Source organism: Nomascus leucogenys, chromosome 12 (assembly GCF_006542625.1).
Source record: "Nomascus leucogenys isolate Asia chromosome 12, Asia_NLE_v1, whole genome shotgun sequence".
NCBI lineage: Eukaryota > Metazoa > Chordata > Mammalia > Primates > Hylobatidae > Nomascus > Nomascus leucogenys.
The window spans coordinates 85,039,292-85,065,499 of NC_044392.1; the positions used below are offsets into that span (position 1 = coordinate 85,039,292).

The 26,208-nt window shown below is 38.2% G+C and overlaps 1 protein-coding gene across 9 annotated transcripts in view; it reads right to left on the reverse strand.

The window, feature by feature from the left end:
• Window positions 1-26,208, reverse strand: part of LRRC8B (leucine rich repeat containing 8 VRAC subunit B) — a 76,749-nt gene that overhangs the window by 13,475 nt on the left and 37,066 nt on the right. For 6 of the 9 annotated variants that reach the window (XM_030825080.1, XM_030825076.1, XM_030825073.1 and 3 more), the window contains exons 2-4: window positions 20,862-20,916; window positions 9,863-9,960; window positions 4,907-7,071 (exon numbers count right to left, since the gene is read on the reverse strand). In XM_030825080.1, the coding sequence (XP_030680940.1) occupies window positions 4,907-7,045 (2,139 nt within the window). In that variant the 5' untranslated portion in view covers window positions 7,046-7,071; window positions 9,863-9,960; window positions 20,862-20,916. Of the gene's footprint in view, window positions 1-4,906; window positions 7,072-9,862; window positions 9,961-16,765; window positions 16,905-20,127; window positions 20,157-20,861; window positions 20,917-26,208 lie in introns of all 9 variants that reach the window. The other 3 variants (XM_030825077.1, XM_030825074.1, XM_030825075.1) reach the window with 2 other exon arrangements.

The following is a 26,208-nucleotide window of genomic DNA, read 5'->3' on the forward strand; positions in this document are numbered from 1 at the left end:
AGTCCAATCATTTCAAGAAACACAGCTGAATATTTCTGTTTCTAAGTAGTGATGCCAAAAATAACAAAACCCAGTGTCACACAGATGATCTTCAGAAGGAATTTCTATATTATTCACCTTCTGGCTAGAAGTCTTCAAACTAACAGAAGAAAAAGAAAAAAAGCACAAATGTGGAAGTAAGAAGACCTAGGTGTAAATTGGACTGGTCTAAGATTTCAGCAAACCTAGCTCAATCCTTTCCCATGCCTTGTGCTTCTCTCCATTACAGTCAATGCCACCATAATCCAATTACTCTTTGGCACTGTGATAGGGATGGATCTTGCCTCCATTTCTCCCACCTTCCATGGCCACCCGCATATACCACTGTACCCCATGTAGAATCACTTGGATTGATGCATAGGAGACATAGTAGAAGAATAGTAGAGTAGAAATCAGAATGTTTTGGTTCCATCCTAGCCCCCTTGCCAGGAAACTTCAGACCTCAGGTGAATTGCTCTGAGCCTCAGTAAAATAAGGGCAGTAGACTAGAGTAGGGACTGGCAAAGTTTTTCTCCAAAGGACCAGAAGAATAAGTATTTTAGGCTTTCTGGGCCAAGAGGCAAAAGTGAAAATATTATGTAGGTCCTTATATAATAGAAAAAAAATTCCATACATTTTTAAGTAATGAAATTCAAAATATAACAATTGAATATAATTTTGTTGTAATACAGGCCCACTAATAAAAACAATGGAATCTATTTGTAGAAATTGAAATTTGAATTTCATATAATTTTTACGGGTCACAAAATATTTTTTTGATTTTCTTCCCCCAACCATCTAAATATGTAAAAACCTTTCCTAGCCTGGGCTGTATGAAAACAGGCAGTGGGTAGACTTGACCCCCAGGCTGCAGTCTGTGGACTCAGTGTTCCTTTCAGGTATGAAAGTCTTTGTCTCTTGTTTTAAATCTATATTCCTACTTCTAAATCATAACTGATTCAACTTTTCCATGGGGTTTTGTTTCTTGGCTGTCCTCTCCTAAAGCCTTTTATATGCTACAATCAGAGTCTCCTTTGAAGGTACCAGTTCAGGCTAACTAGCACTTTCAAGCTCAAGTCTCACCCTAGTCACTAACCAATGAATCAAACATGAATTTGACTGGCAGACTTCCAGGCACTCTCCATTCTGACCCACCTTACTAAATGGTCTCATCTCTTATACGTTTGGTTATGTGTTTTCAGTCCTCTGTGGATGACCTCTATTTTTTAACACTTCCCTAATCCAGTGTTCTTAAGGTATGCTTCACAGAACACAAGAGTCACTCTATAAAAAAAGGTGTCTTGCTCAAACACATTTGGCGAATATTGCATACCATCTCTCCTTGGAGAAGCACAATGCATATTCATATGTTAAAGGCTTTGAAGAGTCCTGCAGCAAAAATATGATCAAAAGAAACATTTAATGTTTTTTGTGGTGACACCTATTACCGTCCTATGGAAGACACCCTGAAGTGCCTGCTCAGTGAATATCCGCCACCCAGGGACTGCCCAACACGTTCCCATGTCGAGGGAATTCCCTACCTTATGAGTCCTGGTGGGTAGTAGAGCTCACTTTCTACTAGAGAAACTACTGCCACCAGATTCTTGTGTTCTCAGCTCTCCTATAGCCACAATGTGGGCATTCATTAGCTGTGCCAATCAGCTGCTCAGACTCAGACTTTGAACTGGGGTTAACATCACAAAGAAGTGGACGCCACGAACAATCTATTCTGTGGGAGGCCCAGGGTCACAACAGCAGCAACATCAAGTTTTCAAGAACACAACCAGTGCTCTGAGCTGGTAAGGTCCTCGGCAGTGTATCCTCACCATCGTGCTTTTCCGCTCTGATTCTGGCTACAGTCCTCACTGCTGCCCGACTTACTTTGTGCCTGATTGTTTTCCAAGCTTGGTTTTGCAGTCTTTTCAGTGGTAATATGAGATACCTAACATCCTTTCAACTAATGTCTTTTCTGCTTAAGAGGTAGTATTTGTTGCCTCCATCTATAAACCTGATACACTGCCCAAGTCTTGAGATCAGATGTTTAAAATGCCTCTTATAGGAATATTTATTAACTGCCATTCCACATGGATTAATTGGCTCGAATTTTTTTGTATATGCATATCTAACTATGTATGCAGCCAATGTGGTATTTTCTTTTTTTCCTTTTTTGAGATGGAGTCTTGCTCTGTCGCTCAGGCTACAGTGCAGTGGCACGATCTCGGCTCACTGCAACCTCTGTCTCCCGGGTTCAAGCAATTCTTCTGCCTCAGCCTCCTAAGTAGCTGGGACTACAGGCGTATGCCACCATGCCCGGCTAATTTTTTTATTATTAGTAGAGACGGGGTTTCACCATATTGGCCAGGCTGGTCTTGAACTCCTGACCTCGTGATTCAATATTTTGATCTAACTCAGAATCATGAGACTCTGAAGGTTGTAAATAATCTTGAAATTAGTTAAATCCCCACATGAAACATGAATTCCTGATGCCCTTTAACAACATTCCTACTATCTGGCAGTCCTTGTCCGGAGAGCTTTATTAATAAGAAAATGACTTTTCCCTCCTCAAATGCTCATTCAATCTTTGAATGCTATATGGGAAAGATGAGAAATCTTCCCCTGATGGCCCTAGTTCTCTCCACTTGCCCTAAGTTCTAACACTGTAGCTATTCCCAGCAAGTTTCGTTTTCCATGTAAATTTTTCAAATATCTGAAGACCAATATTGTGGACAATTCTCCCGTCCCACCTATAGTTCCCATCATGAGGCTAAAGTATTCCATCAGAGTTTTCATCTTCCTGGTGGCTGTTCTCTGATGAGTTTTACTTTATTTATATTGTTGTTACATTGTCTCTGCACAGTGCTTCTTTCACCCTAAGTTCACCAATTCAAAGATGTCATGTTCATCATTTTGGCTCCAAAGATGCTCAGCAACTACTTTTTCTCAGATTTCTGGGACAATCCACTCAAAAAGATACCATTCTATTTTGGTTATAAAGTATTTTCAGCATGAGACTTTTCCTGTGCTACAAAGTATCCTTTCTTATTCAAGAAAGCATGTGTCTGATATTCACACTTATTCTTTCAGATATGGTCCAGGATTCCATAAACTTCATGTCAAAAGTACTAATGGTCTTAAGGTTTCTTCATTACATTAACTTGGTGGAAACATTCACCTGCTCGTACATTTAAATAATGCATGGCCAGCTAACAGCTGAATAAGCTCCAACTTTCAAAAAGCCATTTTTGAAAGTGATTTAACTGTGTATAACTGCTTAGTGGAACCAATGCCTTTAAAAATAATTTATATTTTTATTATAAATTTAACAATGGAAAAAATGTGACCAAAATATTAATATTAATCAGCTGCATAATTAAATGGCACTGATACACTTCTAGACCTGTGATTTTCAGAGTGCAGTCACTAGGCTAGCATCATCAGCTCCACCTGGGGACTTTTTAGAAATGCAAACTCTTGGGTCCCACATCTGGCCTGCTGAATCGGAAACCCTGGGAGCGGGGCTCAGCAATCTGTGTTTCGGCAAGCCTTCTGGGTAATTCTGATGCACACTGTTAGTCTAGGTCAATCCTAATGTAGTTTAAAAATCTCATAAACCTTTAAGATCTGAAGATGTCTCATTTGTCTAACAATGGACTCTCTCCTTTTATCTATGAATAAAGTCTGAGAGTTCTAAAAATCAGCATGAATTTTGCTCTCATCCCCCAATTTTCTGGTATTTATCTAACACCCATGGTTTTCAAAAATAATGTATGATTAATATGTTTATTAGCCAACAGCATGCTTATAGCTATATTTACCATGACATATGAACTACAAAAAGTCTAAAAGATAATATTCTTTTTTTTTTTTTTTTGAGACAGAGTCTCGCTCTGTTACCAGGCTTGAGTGCAGTGGTGGAATCTCGGCTCACTGCAACTCCACCTGCCGGGTTCAGGCGATTCTCCTGCTTCAGGCTCCTGAGTAGCTGGGACTTCAGGTGTGTGCCACCATGCCCAGCTAATTTTTGGATAATATATTTTGAAGTGTGGTGGAATAGCTGTACCCGTTTTCAAGTAGAGGAATGTCAGTTTCATCCCTTGGTAGATTTGATTTCTGACCAGATTTTCCCTCTTTCTTCCCAAATGGACATTAGCCTCACTCTCTTGCCTTTAGACTACAGTGAATTTTTCCTTTTTCCTCCTCCTCCATATCTTAACCTAGGAAACTACTCATTTATTTTGTTTTTTCATGGTTTGGTAAAGTTAAGTTTTCTTTAACTTGGTTTTACTATTGCAAATTTGGTTCATTCTAAAGCATGGATCCTGGAAAAAGCTTCTAAGAAGCCGTAGTGTTGCATTATAGAGGCAGGCCTTTCATTTTGAATTATCTTTCTAGACATGCGTGCAGATTTCAAATCTTTTTCACCACATCACAAAAAGGATTTATGAATAATTCATAATCCCAGCATTTTAGAACAAGAAGTTATTTTATTATGACAGATTTGGAAAGCTGAAAAGTTTTACCAAACTCCCTAAATACCTAAAACCTTTATAAAACAAAAAGTAAGCTCCACCATAACGAATTACATAGTTTAAAATACTTTGTGATGTTTATGTAGAAAATTGGGAAAAAAACAATGAGAAAAACATTTGTTGAGCAACTATTCTGTGCCAGCAACTGTGCCAAATGCTTATATGTTTTTTCATAAAATCTCCACAACGACTTGTAAGTTAGATTAAAAATGGATGCTCAGTGTTTTGGTAATTTATGCAAGATCGGATTGGGCTTGGCTTGAGAACACACAGTATGATTTGAAGTGTGTTTTCTTTCCCTATGTAACACACTACAAGTACGGCAGATACTGAATAAAAGAAAGAATGGATTTACTTACATTGTTGTTGGTCACAGCAAAGTACTGTAAATTACTCAAATACTGGATTTCTTCTGGAATGAAGGTCAAGTGGTTATAACTTAGATCCAAATAATGTAGTTTGGTGCATAGGAAAAGCTGCAAGGGCAGATTCTCAATATTATTATGGTCCAAAGAGAGCTGCTCTAGGTTAGATAATGCCCCAATCTGTGCAGGAATATAAGCAATGTTATTGTGCCACAGCTTTAAGCAGGAAAGATTCTGAAGATGCTGAAAGCTAATGATCTCTTCCACAGTTTTAAGGTTATTTTCCCTTAAGTCTAACTCATGCAAATTATTCAGGCTGAAAATGGAGTGTGGAATGCGTTCCAGGTCACAGCTGATCAGTTCTAGGCTTTTCAGATTGACCATCTTTTTCAAGTTGTTCAACACAACCAGTTTGCTTCCCTCATTATCAAGGGACAGTTTCTGCAATGAAGGCAGGAGGTCTGTAACAACTTGTGGGATCCGGGAGAGGCTGCTCTTCAAGTAGAGGGTCCTTAGATTTTTTAAGTCCTGAAAGCCCTCCAACTGCATAGTACTCAACTGTTCAGGGAGAACACAGCCCGAAAGATAAAGTTCCTTGAGATTCTTGAGGTGAAATACCCAGCGTGGGATTTTTCCCATTTCAGTAAATTTCAGGCGGAGGATTTTTAAATTCTCCTCTAGAAAGGCCAGTGCAGGATGGTCTACAACCAGAGATGAATGGTACACACGAAGCTCCTTGAGGTTGACCAGCTGTGAGACTGCAGAGGGCAGCTTCACTTCTGGGATAAGCTCCAGGCTTAGCACTTCCATTTCAGTTAATTCAAAGACATTGTCTGGAAGACCATTGAGCATAAAAAGATGCAGTTCTATCTTGTCCTGGGCATTTTTCACAAGCTTACTTTTCAGTTTCTCAACTGTCCATTCATTATTGAGGTTGATCTGTTTCAGTTTGTTCTCACTGACCTCTGATAGGAATATGGAGAAGCGTTTGGAATAAAGAGGATCATACTGATCAGCCAGATGAAGGATGAAGGCAAAGTCATTCTTGACATCAGGGATGTCACTGTAGTTGCTTTTTTCTCTTAACGCCTCAAAGGAATATTGCTTCAGGGAACTCCTCAGCATCCACCACAGGCTGTAGGAAGAGGTCAGACCGTAAAGTATAACCAAAATGACATAAAATGAAGCCAGGACCTTAAAGATTTCTGCCAAGGAATAGACACACTGGTAGCGCTTATATCCTGTAAAAGCCTGCACATCAACTGAACAGTCAATTTCAAGAGTGATGTAGGTTAAAAAATATGGAACGTAAGTTATGATGAGCACAAATAAAATGACTTTGACGATTATCTGTTTCAGATACACCCTATAAATGATGTCCTTCTGCTCCACGTGCAGGCGGAACCTCTTCACTTTTTCAAAGATGGCTTTGGCCTGTTCACCCTCCTTCTTGTCCAGGACGCTGGAAGTTGGGCTTTCTATGCCAGCCGACTCCAAACCTGGCTGCGGGTAGGGCATTGACTGTTTGCCGGAATCGATGTCAGCTGAACACCCTGAGGACGAAAGCAAAATCTTGGACTTGGAGAGTTTCAGAGGCCTCACTGACTGCTCAGCCACTGTTTCTGACAGGGCGCGGGTGGTCCATGGAGAATCGAAGCACTTGTGAAGGATGGCCACAAAATGCTCGAGCCTGGAACTGGTACTGGGGTAGTGAAGCCAAAAGTTGCTGCAGGCTGCAAAGATGAGCGTGTGCAAGAGCACCAGATAGGGGAAAAACTTTGCAAACCAATGGAGCTGTTTCTCGTAACAGACGGCATCGATATAGGAGTACTGCTGTCGGTGGAGGTCATTCTGAATTCGGAGGGGGAGCGGAAGTGGTGTCCCAGGATTAGAGGATGTGTTCATGCTGGCTTTCAAGATGTCCCAAGGCACGGCACAGTGATTGTCAAATTCCACTTTGCATGGAAGACAGCACAGAACCCTGCTCTGCGTCAGCTGGAGGGCTCCGGCCAGCACGGCCACCAGCAGCATGATCAGTGTGATGTAATACCAGAAGACGTCCCACCATGGTTTTAAGATGTGATAAGATGACTGGGCATCTGCTAAGCATTTTAGCTCAGTTAGTGTAATCATGACTTTCCCTTGTAGGAGGACAGAAACTGGAAGACGAAAATAAAAGAAACACTACTGAAGCAAGTACTGAAATAAGCATTTTACTCTAATACTCATACACACATGCCCTCCTTCCCAAGTAGGATTTAGCTCTGGGGTAAAACCTAAAAGGAAGAGCTGATTAAGGGGCACATAAGTCTTCTGGTTTCATTTGAAACCGTAGGCCATCCAACTCTGAACCATAGTCTCTTACATGGGGGACCATTTAGTGATAGTGACTAGAAAGAAATTTAGGGGTAGCCCTTGAGGTAATTATCTCGTTACCTCTTGTATCTCAACTCCAGGCTAGGCTACTAAAAACCAGGAGCCAATTTTTCTTCAACTGACATTTGAAAAACTTGTTCCTATGCTACTAATATTTTTTTTCTTTCTTTCTTCCCTTTTTTTTTTTTTTTTGAGACAGGTTCTCACAGGCCTCGGGCTCTTGGCCTCAAGTGATCCTCCCTGCTTGGCCTCTGAAAGTGCTGGAATTACAGCTATGAGCCACCACAGCCAGCCACCTAATTTCCAATGGTCACATTTTACCTTCCAAAATGTCTGAGTAAGCTCCTTTCCACACCTCGTCCCATGTCTGAAGCATCACTTACAGCCCGAGAGTTGTTGTAGTCACCACAGGGAGCCTCTTTTAAGCAAGCTCTGCTTTGTGAAATTACCCCTTAGGCTTAGAGGGGTCCACAATTCCATGCCCAAAACAACCTGTCACTGAATGCATTATCTCCTTTCCACACAAGCTTTCGCTTTGTAATTTAAGTACATGACTATTAAAAAACTTAGAGTATTTAAAAGTTGGGAAGTATTTAAAAGTTATGGCTTAAAAAAGAATAAGAAAGAAAAGCTCTGCTAGAATATTCTATCACGGGGACTCCCTCTCATGTTTAATGTTGTGATGGCAAAGTACTAAAAGCATAAACGATTAAGGCATATTCCATTATTAAATTATTTTTGCCTTCAAGAAAACAAGATTATCTTGTATTTTCATACTGAAAAGTATGCAGACAACATTCCTGAGAATTTCTATGTTGAGTCTTACATATATCAATTGTTTCAAAAATTGCTAATCAGTAAAATCCAGATGATCTATAAGATGGCACAGAGTAAGGTAAAAGGAAATCTGTGGGTCTTAGAAAATATCTGGTAAGAAAAAGAAGAAAAATAATAATGGTAGCATGGTGCCCCCTTGCTGGTAGTCCAGCTCTAATCTATTTTCAAGGGCTTCTCTTGGATTTTCCTGAGTCTGAAGTCTTATCATTTATTCTGGGCCAGAGTTACTCTCTAGACACTCTAGTATTAGTAGCATCCCCAAGGAAGCCTTTTTTTTTTTTTTTTTTTTTTTTGAGACAGAGTCTAGTGCCGTGATCTCAGCTCACTGAAACCTCCGCCTTCTGGGTCCAAACAATCCTCCCGCCTCAGCTTCCTGAGCAGCTGGGACTACAGGCGCATGTCATCATGCCCAGCTAATTTTTGTGTCTTTCTAGTAGGGACGGGAGACAGGGTTTCACCATGTTGGCCAGGCTAGTCTCGAACTCCTGACCTCGTGATCTGCCCACCTCGGCCTCTCAAAGAGCTGAGATTACAGGCCTGAGCCACTGTGCCTGGCCAGGAAGACTTTTTTACTCTCATTTGCCCTCTTTCTGGGGTCTGGTATCCTGCCTTGAACCTTAGAGTCCCATTACAGAGTCCCCGCTCCCTGTTAATAAGTCTCATCCTCAGCATATTCCTGACCATCTGACCCTGAACCCTACAGCTTCATGCTCTTGTACCTGTTAAGGCATTTTACAATTTCTGAGCTTAACTGCTGGACTGGAGCACTACTTTCTGCTTGAGTCCTCTCTGGGTATCACATAATATTATATGGATCCACCTTCCTCCTAGGACCTACAGGTGGATTATGTAACTCTTCAGGACTTCTCTCCTTCACTCCAGTTTAGTGGGTCTATTTCTAACTCTCAGCTCTTCTCATTCTGCCTCACCTCTCTGCCTTACATAATTGTGTGTCGAGGTAAGACAGAAACTAAAATGAGAGGAATACATGAGGCAAACAGAAAGTCCTGGGCTTAGACCTTAAAATACTATAAATATGATGTGGCCAGGGGTGTGAGAGATGGTAGAAAACACTGCTGGATGAAAGAAAGAACATGTGAAAAATACTTCAGCATTTTAGTTGACATGTATGCACACTTTCAGCTAGTCATGTGATAGTTGTTATGCTGAAATATTGATTATAACTTCTGGCCATATTAATAGGTGAACCCAGATAAAGGAGCTGCAGTCCTTTTGTACCTACCTCGTGAGATCACAATACTGAAACCCAATGCTCAGTTACAGGTTAAAGATAAAATGGGCAAAAAACCAATCAGGAGCTGTTGTTTCTAAACCATTTCCTACAGAGGAACACAGGCAACTGATGATATTCAGCTGAGATAATAGATGACTAGGTGAGCCCGAGAATTTATCTTTACATTTTTGTGCAAGAACCTCACAGGTGAAAGAATAGTGGATTTGTTCCCAAGGTAGAACCAGGTAGGTGGAAGCTTTAGAAAATCACATTTTGATTCAATTTGTGGTGGAAAGTCATCGAACTGGCTACTCTGTGAAATAGTTCAGCTCTATGTCCTGAGCAGAATCTTGATAAATAAAATGACCATCCATCAGGACAGTTGCAAAGGAATTTCTTGTAAAGGATAAAAAGAGTGAAGCAGATAATTTCAAAGGGTTCTTTCAGCTCTAAAATACAAGTCAACATTGACCAAAAGAAGTGTTTTAAATATTTATACTTACTATAATGAAAAAAATTAAATAAATCCAATATGCTTCAGTCAGGAGGTCTACACCTTTTGAAGTTTCTTAGACACACCATCTCTGTGTTTGTCTTCATTCTATGAGAAAACATAAATATCCTGAAATAGCTATGGTCATTCAAACAAACAAACTGGAGATACTGTCTCCAGAAGCCCTCTCTGTCATAAGACATGATATGGCAAATAGATTTTCACACTCTGGGCCTCAAGCAATCCTTCACCTTGGCCTCTCAAATGCTGGGATTACAGGTGTGAGCCACTGTGCCTGGCTTAGATTTTCATAGGTCAGTTTACTTTTCACACTGGGGCACATTCGGGCAAAGCTGTATCTACAGGGCCCCACGCACATTCATTAAACCATACTCACTCCCTGAACTTCCTTTCAATTACAGGTTAGTTCCTACAGCAATTTAAACACAACATATTTTAAAATTCTGTATCTACAACACTTAGATGAACACAGCTTTTCTAAGTAGTCGACATATGTTAATTTCTCTCACTCATTCCTCAAACACAGTGGTTCTTATTTGCATTTTTCAGACGGCTTGTCACACCAAGTGATTTCTGTACCCATATTTAAAACCAAACATCTATCCAAATAAGTCTCAGTGCTCCTAAAATTTAGCCTACCAATCTCATTAGAAAAAGTGACAAGTTAATATATTTTTTCAGATACAGCTCAGAAATATGGCTGAAATCACTTGAAATTATGTTATTAAACATACTTAGGCTTTATATTAGATTTGTTTAATTTAGAGGTTAATAAAAGCCATTTATAACATTTATAAATTTGTTCAATAATTTGTGATAGTTAAATTACATATATATTGATAATTTGAACTGTGAGAAAATTATAAAATGTTAGAATTTGTTTTTAATTGAAAGTAAAAATTATATCTTTCAGTGCCTATGAAACCTCAAAAAAAAGTTTCTAGGGAGATTTTATATTATACAATCCTTTTTAAAAAGTACTTCAAATCTTCCTAAGAGTACTGACCCCAAATTGTATTCAAGATACTTTTAGCAATAATCTTTTAAGCTTGTCATTTCAAATATCAAAAAGTTGGGCATGTCCGAAACTTACTTTGGGTTTACCAAGTCACGTGCAAAGCCTATTTTACAATTAGTCACCATCCAGCATCAAATTGTTTTGCAGGTTAGAAAGCACAGTTAGTATGTATAAGAACCTAGTCGTACACTAATTCATAACTACAGGGCACCACTGGAGTAGGAATTTCTCATTCACAATTCACAAACCTTTATAAAAGTCTTACAACATACATCACATGACTGCATTTATGTGCACTGAGCATGATAAAGACATCTGATATGTGAAACATTTTACATATCCTTCCATAGTGGCTGCATTTGTAACATGCCAGAAAAGAATTTATTGCATAATTCAAAAATGCTACTCAGCCATGATTCTTCTTATACAGTTCTCCTTCAATATTAGAAATATACTTTCTACTTTATTAATAATTTAACATGTTTTTCTACCTTCAAAGCATGTCTCATTTACAATAATTTGTTTTATACTTAAAACAAGCCATTGAAATAAATAGTATTACTCTTTATGTTTATATGCATAGAAATTAAGGCAGTCCCAAAGAATTTACCTTGCCCAACGTGACAAAACCTGCAAGAAATAAAGTTGCAACTGGAACCTAGGTCCTCAGACTCAAATCCCAACCTCATGCACACCAGACCACATGGCCTCAGTCAATAATCCAATTAACTACGCCACAGTCTTAGGTCTCTCAAAAGCTGAAGAAAAAGCTAATTAGCACTCTTTCCCAACTCATCCAATATCTGCATTATAACTGGGTTATAACTACATTATAACTGGGTTTGAATAAGGATGCAAATGTAGTTTTCTGTAATGTCTTCCGTTACATATAATCTACTTTCTCAGCTAAACATTTTCCTACTAAATATTTTCTACTGAACTAAAACTTAATATTTAAATATACAGCATCTGGATTTAAGTATATATAAAACATCTCAGCATTCCTATGTATAAAATGATGATAATTTTCCTATTTGAAGTGCTTAACTAGAGAGTTTAAGCATAGCTATCCTTTGTCATTATGCCATTTAATACTGTCTGTCCAGGAAATTGTTTCCAGACCATATTTTAGTAAACAATGATGATTCAATCCAAATAAGATATCTATTTCTAATATACAAACACACTAAATCAATCCAAAGAAATGTTAAGAGTAATGGATTTTACGGTTCTAATCCCATCCCATTCTTTCAGCTTTTAAACCTCATTAAGAAGTCATAAAAGCTTTTTCAAAACACACGAATTCACTTGACAATCCTACTCCCAAGTCTCTAAGACTGTAACATCAACATTCAAGTTAGGCATCTTTACTTCCCAGTAGTCCTTATTTCACTTTGAAAGCATTTCTAAAATAACAAGTGAAAAAATAAACAAATGATGATCAGATGGTATTTAGTGTCATTATATACTGAGAACTGGATGCTACTTCAAAGATCTGTCTCTGACCCCAAGCAGGGATTATAGCTGAACAATTCCAAATAGCGGTTCTCTACACTACTCTCATTGAAAATTGGTTTAAAAATCACCTTATATCCCTTCAAAATGTTTAGTGCTACTTCTCATTAAGGTGTTTCTTGGGACTAACATATATCTAACTGAAATTTAAATTCACCTTTTGTGGAGTTCTCTCTCTAGGAAATAATGCATCAGTATCTCTGATTAATTTACCCCTTTTCTTTATGCTAAGTAACTCATTTAACCATTCTTGAGAGATTTAATGACAAGCATTAAACATATTTCAAGTACTTAAATGATCACCGGCAATAACATTTGATATACCAGTTGCCTTATGTCCCTTTCCAGTTCTTTCAAATCTTGTTAGTACAGTGATTTTCAAATAACAAACACGCTTCCCAAACTCAGTTGTAGTTTTGAGACCTAGAAAGATTTTTCTAATAGTGGTTCTCTAACATTAACATACATAAAAATCACCAAGAGCTTATTAAAACATGAAGTGATGAGTCCATCCCTCAGAGTTGCCAATTCGTAAGGTAGGAAGTAGGTCTCAAGAATTGCATTGCTAACAAATTCCTTGTTCATGTTGATGCTGCTGGTCCAAGGACCACTTTTCAAAAATCACAAACCTAAGACAGTAATTCTCAATCTCAGCTTCACCTTAGAACCTCTTGGGGCACTTTTTAAAGAAACATAAACCCAGGCCTTACTCCCAAAGAGCAAGTCAATTGGTCTAGGAGAGGCTAGATTTTTTTTTTTTCCCCGAATCTCCCCAGGAGGAGAAAGCGTACAAAATAGACAATAAACTATCTGAGAAAAGTGCCTATCTTTTAAGTCTTCTTGGAAGTTGCACTAGACTTCTAGGATGCTCTCTCCCCTCTACAGACTACAAAGTAACAGCTAGCTACCATCTCCACATGAATCCTTTAGAGACTCAGGAACGTGAAGCAGTAGAACAGTGAATCACTGAGCTATGGAGAGATGCAGGATGGATTATGGGAGAGGGATTAGAAACAAAGGGAGCGGCTGAAAGGCTATTTCAATCGTGCGGGTGAAAAATAAGGCTAAAGTTTACAATATGTTTAAAAAGAAAGCAAAGAATAAAATAGTCAAGGGAAATTAAGATTCAGTACCACCTAGCAACATCAGATAAAGAGGTCCACGGAGAGGCAGGAGTCAAGTGGATTCAGATTTTGATCCTATGATATGATAGTATCTTACACAGTTTCTAGCACACGGGGCACAATAAATATTTATATAATAATTAAATGCACAAAAATGAAAAAGATCCCCTAACCATTCAAACTTTTAGGGTGTACTCAGGGTGATAGAGCCTTTCCTAGGGAGAGGCAAGAACTCAGCAACAATAGAGATGGAAGGGTTTTTGCTAACTGTTCTGCATATTCCAAGCCTTAATGGCTTAAGAAAAGGTTTTATTTCTTAAGATTCTGTGGGAGGCTTTTTACTTCATAGTGTTGGCTGGCACACCTTCCAGATGGTTGGAAGGTACAAAATGTCCTCACTCCTTAGGCTGGTAGTTGGTGCTAACTGCTGGCTGGTAACTCCTTCACGTGAGACTCCATGTGGCTCTTTGAGTGTCCTCACATAGCATGGTGGGTGGGTTCTAAGACAATACATTCCAAGCACAAAAGTAAAAGCTACAGCTCTTTTAAGGCATAGGCTTGAAGCTACATAGTGACACATCCACCAAAATCTACTGGCCAAAGGAGTCACAAGGCCAGTCCAGACTCAAGGGGAAGGGAAGTGGACTCTACCCTTCAATGGGAGGAGTGGCAAAGAGTCTGCAGCCATGCTTAGTCCACCACAGTCTACTCTCTGGCCAGAAGTGATTTACATTCCTCTTACATGCAAAGCACACTAAACCCCTTCCCAAGCCCCCCAAAAACTTCATCCCCCTATGGCATCAAACAGGCTTGAAGTCCAGGATCTTGTCATCTAAATCAGTTCCAGAATGCTGTGAGACAAGACCCTTTAAATTATTAGAAGCCCTTCCATCTAGCAGAGAGGTTCTATGAGGCGCTGCCTTCAATCTTTTTGACGTTTTAACGAAGGGTCTTACAGCTATGCCTTTGCTTTTATTTTCACCTTGAGACCAAGTTTTACTGGCAGTAATGTTCTGGGGTTCTGACCTTTGGACCTGAGGCCATTTCTTTCTTTGAGTATCTTTTGCTGGGTAGAGGAACTGGTCTTTTGCTGGGTAGAGGAGCTGGGGATGAGAAACAGTTGGATTTACAATCGGAGAAAATTCAGGATTGGAAATACTTCCTCTAAAGTCTGCTTAAAATCAAAATAGTTTCTTCTTTAATTGGTCTCTTTCTTGAAATACTTTGATCATAGTATAAAAAAAAAAAGGAGTTTAAAAAGGAGTTAAAGGGGTCACTCGGAGCTTCTGATATTTTGCTGGAAAATCTCCTAAGCTAGATCCACAAGTTCATTAGGTTCATTTTCTATGTTCCATGTTACTGTAGGTCATGGTCTTGCTGACTTTTTTCTCAATATAAAACAAGGGTACCATTTGACATCCTCCAATAGCAACAGTATTCTAACCGCCCTTTAGGCCTTCACTGACACCTGGTCTCAAAGCCAAAATGCCAGATTTTTTGTTATGGCAGCACCTTACTTCTAGGTACCAATTTTTGTTTTGATTATTCTGTGTAACAAGTCACATCAAAACTTAGTGGCTAAAGTAACAATTCATAATTTCTCATGATTCTATGGGATGATCTGGCAGTTCACATGGTGTCGGCTGGAATGCTAGAATACTTAGAAGGCCCAAAGTGCCTCAATCACAACACTGGTGCTTCTACTGATTGCTGGCTGGGAGCCCAGCTTGGGCTGTCGACCAGAGGTCTTGCCAGTCCTCTATATGGCTAATTGGGCTCCCTCACAGCAAGAGACTAAGATCTAAGAGGAATGTTTCAAGCACACAAAAGCAGATGCTACAAGTCTCTTAAGGCCCAGCCTTGGAAATTACTCCACACCATTTCTGCCACATTCTATTGATCAAAAAACCTACCACAGCCAGCCAGATTCCAAGAGTGGGGATATCAACTCCACCTCTTGATGGGCAGAGTTGCTAGGACTTAGCAGCCATGTTTAGCCCACCGTAGGAAGTCACGAACATTTAAGTGGTGGTCAGTGCCACAGAAATGAATTATTTGAGAGAAAGAATTTAGTGAATGAAGGACAGAATTGCTGTCCCCTCTATAAAATAGATAAGGAAGGTTTATTAGATAAGGAAGAGTGAAAAAGGATAGAGAAGCAGGTTCAGTGAGGTAAAGGAGAAGCACAGTATTTCTGGAACACAAAAATCAGAATTCAAGGAAAGAAGTTGACATCATCATAAAATAATACACAGAAACCAAAGGAGAAAAGAGACACACAACTGCCATTCCAGAGCTTCTGACCCAAAACTGTAGTAAGATAATGGGTCTGGGAAACAATTTGATGAATACTCTAAACATGAGGAAAATTACCCTAGTCATCAGAAGCCCTCAGAGAAAGTTACTGAATAAATGAAATAAAATAAATAATTACAAATAGTAATAAATTAAATAAAAAAGTTACTGAGTGAATTAAAACCATGGAAAAATTCTAGAAATCCTAATGACATCTGAGTTGTTCTTTTTTTTTTTTCTTTTTTTGAGACGGAGTCTTGCTCTGTCGCTCAGGCTGGAGTGCAGTGGCGCAATCTCGGCTCACTGCAAGCTCCGCCTCCCGGGTTCACACCCTTCTCCTGCCTCAGCCTCCTGAGCAGCTGGGACCACAGGCGCCTGCCGCCACGCCTGGCTAATTTTTTGTATTTTTAGTAGAGATGGGGTTTCACCGTGTTAGCCAGGATGGTCTCGATCTCCTGACCTCATGATCTGCCCACCTCAGCCTCCCAAAGTGCTGGGATTACAGGCATGAGCCACCGTGCCCGGCCGACATCTGAGTTGTTCTAAACTTTAAGGAATATTGCTTCACTTTTACTTATTTCTGGCAGTTATAGAATACATCATATATTTAATGTAGATAATATTTTTCTCTTTAGGAAAAGATCTCTGAATTCTTTGAAGTTTTTAGAAAGCTACCATATTTTCTAAAATCTATTTATAATAAAAGAAGTTGCAGCCATATTCTTGCAATATTAACACAAGCATAAGCCACTAGTTGCTGGATAATTCTTACAGAGAAGGTGTAAACAGAAGGCAACCTCAAATCCTTCTCCATCACCTTTTGCTATTTATAAGACTATTTTCCTGACCACCCCCCACCCCCACACACCACAGTAAGCAAGCCATAATATGTAGAACAAAACCCACTCCCTATGTAGTCCCTTCTGAATCACACTCTCACCTTTCAAATGACAGGCAGACAGCAGAGACCAAGTGGACGAAAGAATCTCAAAGTTGGAAGATGGCCTTTCTGAATGAACAAAGCCTCCAAGAAATATGGGATTATATAAAAAGACTGAATCTATGGCTGATTGGTTTACCTGAAAGAGATGGGGAGAATGGAACCAACCTGGAAAACATATTTCAGGGTATCATGCATGAAAACTTCCCCAATCTAGCTAGAGAGGCCAACATTCAAATTCAGGAAGTGCAGAGAACCTCAGTAGATACTTCACAAGGAGATCATCCCCAAGACACATAATCAACAGATTATCTAAGGTTGAAATGAAAGACAAAATGTTAAATAGGCAGCTAGACAGAAGGGTCAGGTCACCTACAATGAAAAGCCCTTCAGACTAACAGCGAATCTCTCAGCTGAAACCCTACCAGCCAGAAGAGATTAGGGGTCAATATTCAACATTCTTAAAGAAAAGAAATTTTAACCCAGAATTTCATAACTGGCCAAATGGAGCTTCATAAGCATAGGAACACCCAGATTCATAAAGCAAGTTCTTAGAGACCTTAAAGAGACTTAGACTCCCCATCAAAAATAGTAGGAGACTTTAACACCCCACCGACAATATTAGACAGATCATTGAGACAGAAAATTAACAAAGATATTCAGGACCTAAACTCAGCACTGAATCAAATGGACCTGATAGATATCTACAGAACTATCCAACCAAAACAACAGAATATACATTCTTCTCAATGCCATTGCCACATGGTACAAACTCTAAAATTGATCACATAATTGGAAGTAAAACATTCCTTAGCAAAAAAGAAAAAAAAAAAGAAAGAAAGAAAACCAGCACACAACAATAATCCCCTCTCTCACCACTCCTATTCAACATAGTATTGAAGTCCTTGCCGGGCAATCAGGCAAGAGAAAGAAATAAAGTGCATCCAAATAGGAAAAGAGGAAATCAAAGTATCCCTGTTTGTGATGACATGGTCTTATATCTAGAAAACCCCATAGTCTCAGCCCAAAAGCTTCTTAAGCTGGTAACTTCAGCAAAGTCTCCAGATACAAAATCAATGTGTGAAAATCACTAGCATTCCTATACACCAACAACAGTCATGTTGACAGCCGAATCAGGGACAAACTCCCATTTACAACTGGCACAAAAAGAATAAAATACCTAGGAATACAGATAACTAGGGAGAACTACAAACCATTGCTCAAAGAAATTGGAGATGACACAAAAGAAATGGAAAAACATTCCATGGTCATGGATAAGAAGAATCTGTATCATTAAAATGTCCATATTGCTCAAAGCAATAAATGTATAGATTCAATGCTATTCCTATTAAACTACCATTGAAATTCTTCACAGAACTAGAAAAAACTATTTTAAAACTCACGTGGAACCAAAAAAAGAACCTGCATAGTCAAGGCAATGCTAAGCAAAAGGAACAAAGCTAGAGGCATCACATTGCCAGACTTCAAACTATACTACAGGGCTACAATAACCAAAAATAGCATGATACTGGTACAAAGCGGACACATAGACCAATGGCACAGAATAGAGAACCCAGAAATAAGACCGCATACCTACAACTATCTGATCTTCAACAACACAAAAACAAGCAATGGGAAAAGGATTCCCTATTTGATAAATGGTGCTGGGATAACTGGCTAGCCATATACAGAAGATTAAAACTGGACCCCTTCCTCACACCATATACAAAAACTAACTCAAAATGGATTAAAGACCGAATTATAAAAACCCCAAATTATAAAAACCCTGGAAGACAACCTAGGCAATACTATTCAGGACAATAAGCATGGGCAAAGATTTCATAATGAAGATGCCAAAAGCAATTGGAAAAAAAGCAAAAACTGACAAATGGATCTAATTAAACTAAAGAGCTTCCACACAGCAAAAGAAGCTATCAACAGAGTAAACAGACAACCTACAGAATGGGAAAGAAATTTTGCAAACTATGCATCCAACAAAGGTCTAATATCCAGCATCTTGAGGAACTTAAACAAATATACAAGAAAAAACAACCCCATAAAAAAGTGGGCAAAGGACATGAACAGACGTTACTCAAAAGAAGACATACACATGGCCAAGAAGCATATGAAAAAATGATCAGCATCACTGATCATCAGAGAAATGCAAATCAAAACCACAATGAGATACCATCTCACACCAGCCAGAAAGGATATTATTAAAAAGTCAAAAAACAGATGCTGGTGAGGTTGTGGAGAAATAGGAATGCTTATACACTGTTGGTGGGAGTGTAAATTAGTTCAACCATTGTAGAAGACAATGTGGCAATACCTCAAAGATCTAAAGACAGAAACACCATTCAACCCAGTCATCCCATTACTGGGCACATACCCAAAGGCACAGAAATCATTTTATTATAAAGGCACATGCATGTGTATATTCATTGCAGCATTATTCACAATAGCAAAGACATGGAATCAATCTAAATGCCCATCAGTGATAGACTGGATAAAGAAAATGTGGTACATATACATCATGGAATACTATGCAGCCATAAAAAAGAATGGTATCATGTCCTTTGAAGGGACATGGATGGAGCTGGAGGCCATTATCCTTAGCAAACTAATGCAGGAACAGAAAACCAAATGTTCTGCAAGCCACATGTTCTTACTTATAAGCAGGGGCTAAATGATGAGAATACATGGACACATAGAGGGGAACAACACATACTGGGGCCTATCAAAGGTGGAGGGTGGGAGAAGAAAGAGGACCAGGGAAAATAACTAATGGGTGCTCAGCTTAATCCCTGGGTGATAAAATAATATGTACCACAAACCCCCATGACACAAATATACCTATGTAGCAAACTTGCACATGTACCCCCGAACTTAAAAGTTAAAAAAAAGATAAAGAAAAAAATAGAAAATATGGTATGTATACACCATGGAATACTACATAGCCATAAAAAATAATGAAATCATGTTCTTTGCAGCAACATGGATGAAGCTGGAGGCCCTTATCCTATGTGAGCTAAAGCAGAAACAGAAAACTAAATACATTTTTTCACTTATAAGTGGGAGCAAAGCATTGGGTACACAGAGATATAAAGATGGGAACAACAGACACTGGGGACTCCAAAATGAGAAAGGAAGGGAGGGAGGCAAGGGCTGAAAGTTTTGCTATTGTACACTATGCTCACTACCTGGGTCACAGGATCATCCTTACTCCCAACCTCAGTGTCATGCAATATACCCTTATAACAAACCTGATCATGTATATCCAAATCTAAAATAAAAGTTGAAATTATAAAATTAAAAAAAATTTATAGTTAACTCAATGAGTCAGAATGGAAATGTGAATATACCTAAGAAGTCAAAGGATCTTCACCTTCATCTGTAAAAAAAGGGTGTTTGGAATGTAGTAGGTGACAGACCCCGTCTTCACCACCGATTCACCTAGACTGTATGTTCAGAGCTGGGTGACACTTTTAAGCTGTATTCAGAACATTAGAGAGTTGTGCTATTTAATACACTGTACAAATTCTTCATTCATTGTGTCAAAGCTAAAAGCACTGCTACAATCTAACTTAAAATTAATCTTCTGCAATTACAAAAGAAGAATGATGTTTGCAGAAAGCAACAGAGTATAGGGCTTGTTTATTTCTGGCTTGCCTACTCAAAGAAAGCATGGCCATCTTTTACTTAATAGAAATATGCAAACCAAATCTATGGTAGCATTAAAAATCCTACCTTAAACAAAAATCACAAAAATACAGACATGGACTCTAAGTCTGCCATGGCCAGTTATTATATTCCTTAGATTTTACTGTTAAAAAATGACAAATATCATATACACATATATTTTCCTGCATACAAAATCCACAAAAGGTAGGAAGATGACATTTTTACTAAAAGGTATACAGATGTAATTTTCTGTTTATTAACCGGTTTAAAAACCTCAGAAAGATTTTACTCAAAACATCTGTAAGAACAGTAATCTCTTTTACATACTAAGTATTCAGTATTTATTTGCCCCAAGCTACCAACTTAATTGTAATTATCTTTACCATGTGTTTACAATTCAGGATGTTAATCTTACCCTATGAATGCTGGTCAACTGGAACCTCTGCAATTAGTCTCAATTTGAAAAATTCCTAAGGAGAAATCACAAGCATATTGTTATATTTTACGCATCATAGGACTGCAAGATAATTTATCCACTGATATGGTTCTAAAATTTCCAACATATGTAATAATTTTATGAAACATACAAAAGATAACTTAGTTAAAAAGAAAGCATTAAAGAGATCACCTTCTGACTTCTCACAGAAGAGGTTAACTATTACCCAGGGAGAGAAACAAATCACTGTCACAAACTACACATTTTACTTCATCACAACAGTAGCTTACAAGGCACAAAACATAAACACTGAATTTTTAATGGAGAATAAGATAGCATTATATATGCGTACCACTGATTTTACAAATGTAAGACAGAAAAACAAACTGAAAGTATCTATGCTTTTTAAATAGGGGAAACGTGGTGAAAGACTTAACATTTGGGATAGTTTTCTTTGTCCAGTTTTTAATTTTTGCTGACCTACTAGTTTTATACAATTATGCCATTGTAAAATTCAATGGCACAATACTGAGACCTTTTTTTCCACTTATATATCACAGGCTTTTTTGATACTGCTATGAAGTTTCTTTAAGCATCATTTTTGATGGAAGCATATAGTTCACACATGGATATGTCCTAGTTTAAGAAATCATTCCCCTACTAAATTTTCAATTTTCCTTTTTTTATTACTACTAATGTTGTAAACATCTCAGTACTCTTCATATGTTTTTTTTGCATATACTTCAAAAATGAAGGAATTAGGTCAAAAGAGCATAAACATTTTAAGGCCTCTGATATACAGCATCAAATTATTTCTCAGAAAGTTTATACCAATTTTCTTTCCTGTCAACAATGTATGAGTAGCACCTCACCAGATTTAGAAATCATTATTTTAAAAAAATTGCTAATCCATACGTGAAAAATGATCTTATTGTTGCTTTATTTGGCATTTCTTTGAGTTGAATTGAACATTTTTCAGCATATTTACTAATGCATTTCATTCCTCTCTCCTATTTAACATTTACCTAAACCAGAGGAGTATTTTGCTGAGAAGATATAAATGACAGCTCTCTCATAATGACAATTTGTCATCTCAGGGTGAAGCCACTGCTGTCAAGTAAAGTAAATAACAAAATATAGCTGAGTTTCTTTATTGAGGATAAAACCAAATAATTCAAACCAATTTTAGAAACTATAAGTAAACTTATCACCTTTCTTCCTCCTTAGCAAAACACAAAAGTACCAAGTTGGAAGAATGAAATGTGAAATACTAAATGACAATGCTTCTTAGAATAGCATAAATAGTCCATATTAGGCAGGATAAAAAGAGGACAAAGATTGTTAAAGCAATTCTGACCGACCCAGCTGCTGAGGCAGGCGGCCTGCGTCAGCAAGTCCGCCAGCTTGCTATGCTAATGAGTGTTACACAACTAGCTAATCTACCCCCTTCAAAAACATTCTCTCTCCAGAGGAAGGATAAAAGACGGGTGTATTTTAACTTAAAAAGTCAAATCCAAGATAACCTAAAAATAAAAGGGTATTCTGGAAGATTTGGAGATAAGTATAACACTGAGAATTCTCTTCTTTCTCAAATAAGAGCTTCCTCCAGAAAGGAAGGCTCCCCATGAAGGACATGTAAGGAATGGCTCCCAAGTGACTGAGGATTAAGGAACAACATAGCAGCAATCAGCTTTCTGATAGAAAAACAAAAAGCCCCAAAGGATCTTACTCTTGATGTTCTTGTTTCTTTCTGGTCAGGAGAGATGGTGGATTTGACAAAACAAACTTTTTGTAGTGCACAAAGAACTACTATACAATTTTGGAACTTGAGCCTGGTTTTCCATTTGGGTATATTTGTCTTGTAGGGATAGTTAAATCTTAGGAAAGATCTAGCAAGATATCAAGAATCTCTGGTCAAAGGACCTGAACTGGGTTAAAGGCGTAGTCACTGGGACCTTGTTTGGCAGGAATCACTGGAATATCATACTCATTCACCCTGCCTCGGGCAATTGTATAAGTTTAAGGCTTTACCACGTAAAATTAAAGCCTCCCATTTCATCAGTTTGAAAAATTCAAAATCATAAATAACGGATGGATTTAAAAAAAGAACATCCCACTGCATCATCTGTCCCATTCTGGATCAAGTGGAATCACCTCTATGAGCCATCCAGACCAGCACAGGCTGAATTTGTTGCTCCTTCATCTGTGTTCCAGGAAGTCATTTACTAATATTTCATTTATATTGTTTATTAATATATGTGAAGCTATTGCCTGCAATTCTTTGAGGGCTGGGGCAGTACCTCATTTATCGGCATCCCAGGATGTATCCCAATGTCTCTTTCATGGGTTAGATTAAGGTCCTGGATATTATAGCAGCTACTACGTATGGATTCATCAATGGGGTATTTAGATCTCTGGAAACTTAACTAGATTAAACAAAAATAGTACCTACTGAACCTTTCTCAAGGATGGTATTGAACGTGGTTGGAAGAAAATATCATGAGTCTATTTCCTTCAGGTCAGAAACTGGTGAAAGGACGACCCAGAGGGCTCTTTCGCTACTCTTTTTCCATATAGTGCTTCACTACTCCACTTAAAAACACTGTGAACAAATATTTAATGAATACCAGTATGAAGTGGCATCAAATCCTTAGCCTGCCCAGAGCTCAGAGTGATTGGTGATGAGCCCAATCCCCTTCTGTCAGTCTTGTCCCTCTTTGTGCCATGAATATTTAGTAAATCATTGTTGAGTGAATGAAGGACAGCAGATCATGTTTCACCACCTATTTAGGAACCAAGGCTAGAGAGGAGAAGGCCTGGCTTTCAGAAAGATCTGTGAACACCACTGGTGCAAACACATGGTGGGTATGGAAGGGTGGCAAAGCAAATGACAGCGACAGAGCCTCAGGCATTTCCATCACCCCATGGCAGGGGCAGATATTCAGAAGCAGAGGCTAAGTCTTCATCCTTCAGGGAGAAAGGAGAAAAATTTATATTTGCCAACTTACTCACCAAATGGGAGGTTTCACAAATCTGAATGGAGAACTGCTGTCAAATTCAGCATGACTGGCTGCATTATAATGACTGAGAGTCATTTTGAATCAGTGTTGGCCCAATGGATAAATGCCACAGCATTCCAAAATGACCTTAATATCTTATCAAATTATGATTTCACAATTATTACCTTTTCCACAAGTTAACCTTAGTATAATGCAACAAGAACAATACTGGGACCAATGGAATTATCAAGGTATCATCCAAATAAGCATGCTGCACATCATACCATTCTGTGCCCACTTGTCCTGAACTCTGGAGGGCAAAGACCTTTCTAGTCTCCTGAGAGCCTGCCACATATTAGGTGCTTCATAAATGTTCTAATTCCACAATGCTGTGAGCTGTGATTGAGCTGACAATATTGCATGTCCTTAGACAGCTTTAGTCTCATAAAACCAATAACATTTGATAATGATCACTGTAAAGAATGCTACATCTGCTATAACATACTCTTAACTCAAAGACAAAATCAAATTGTCATGCATTGCAAATCAGTCTAGTGCTTGAGCTAATTTCTGACCATCAAATACAAACATTTAATGTTCAGTATTTAAGTGACTATTAAACACAAAAGATGTTTAAAATAAACACTGCTACCCTACTTGTCCCCCGAAACAAGTAGTTAGTCCTCCATGCTTCTTTAGCATTTAGGGAATACTGATAGTTCTATTATGCTTCCATTAAACTGTATCACCAATATCTGATTTGATGCCTTCCTGCCTCAGCCTTTGAGCTCAGAAGAGTCGGGTGTGCAGGAAGAACCTGACACTAACAGTCTCAATAATTATCTGTTGAATGGAAAGGGGTGATAGAGTTAGGGGAAGGATAACATTTACTGTGTACCTGGTGAAGTAGGTATTATTAGCCAACTCTAAAGGTGAAAAAGTTGAGGCTCAGCGAAACAAACTTGCTCAAGTTCATAAGCAGACCCAGCATTCACAACAGAGCTGACTAAGAGCCATCTGCTACACAGCCTCTCCAAGGAGCTATATAAAAAGGAGTTTTATATAGAATGTGACAGCTCTCTCCTTTTCTCAAAGCTACAATCTATCTTTTAGAAAAACTAAAAGAGACAATTTAAAAATGAGATCTATTTTGTTTTCCTAGCTCATTGCTCAGTATTCCATCTAGTGAAACAGAATCAACAAGTGCTTCCTCCATCCTGGCTGCCTATTAAATAATTAAAGTCGACATGATAGATAGCCAGAGCAAGGGTACATCCTGCTTGCACAGCCTCTTATGAAGAAACATTTACCAACAATTTAATAACAAGATGTATAACCCAAGTTTAATCTGTAGTTAAATGATAGTGTTTTACATGGCTTTTCTTCCAGACATATCGATTAAAATGCGGTTAAAATAAATCAAAACCATACTACCCATATGTGACCTTCTTTTTGAAAGACTTTAAAAAGAAGTATCACATGTTTTCAATGTATTACTTTGTTAGGCCTAGTTCTTACCCTAAAACTGATGAAAGTGTGAGAGAATTGGAAGGGAAGGTAGCAGAATAGTTAAGATTGAATTTTGACTTTGTTGTTTACCATCTGCTTGATCTTAGATAAGCTGAGTATCACTTTTCTCAACTGTAAAATAGGGATAATAACCATAATAATGGTTTCAACCTAATGGAGTTGCTTTAAGAATTAATTGAGGCAACTACAATTCAAATGCTTAGCACAGCAGCAGGTACAATGTAAGCACTAAACATGGTTATTTATTAACACAGTAGTAACTTTATCTAAAATTAATCCTTTAAAGGTTGCCTTTAAAGTGTTACCCTATAAACAAATACCAGATTAGATATTAGGAGGTTTGGTTTTCCACCTAAGTTGTGATTTCCATGCCAGTTCTCACCATATATCACAAGACTCGTGACTAGAAAGTGTGGTGAAAAGAAATGTAACTTTCCTTAATAATTTATTATATGGCCCATAAGGAAGGCAAGTGTTGTGAAGCCTTTAATATACCTTGATGCAACCTTTTTAAAAAGTTAACCTGTGCAGGTAACCTCTACTTTTTGATGCAATGTCTATAATCCCAGTCAAGATTTATGCTGCAGACGGGTCTGATATGACTGTTACCCAAGCAGAGGGTCATGACTTAAAATCTATAATCATGGTTGTACAACAATATAAATGAACTTAATGCCACAGAATTAAAAAGTTGAAATACTTAGAAAAGTAAAAATTACTTAAAATAGTTTAAAAAGTAAATTTTGTTACATATATATATAAAACCACAAAAAAATCTATACTCATGTAAAACAGGA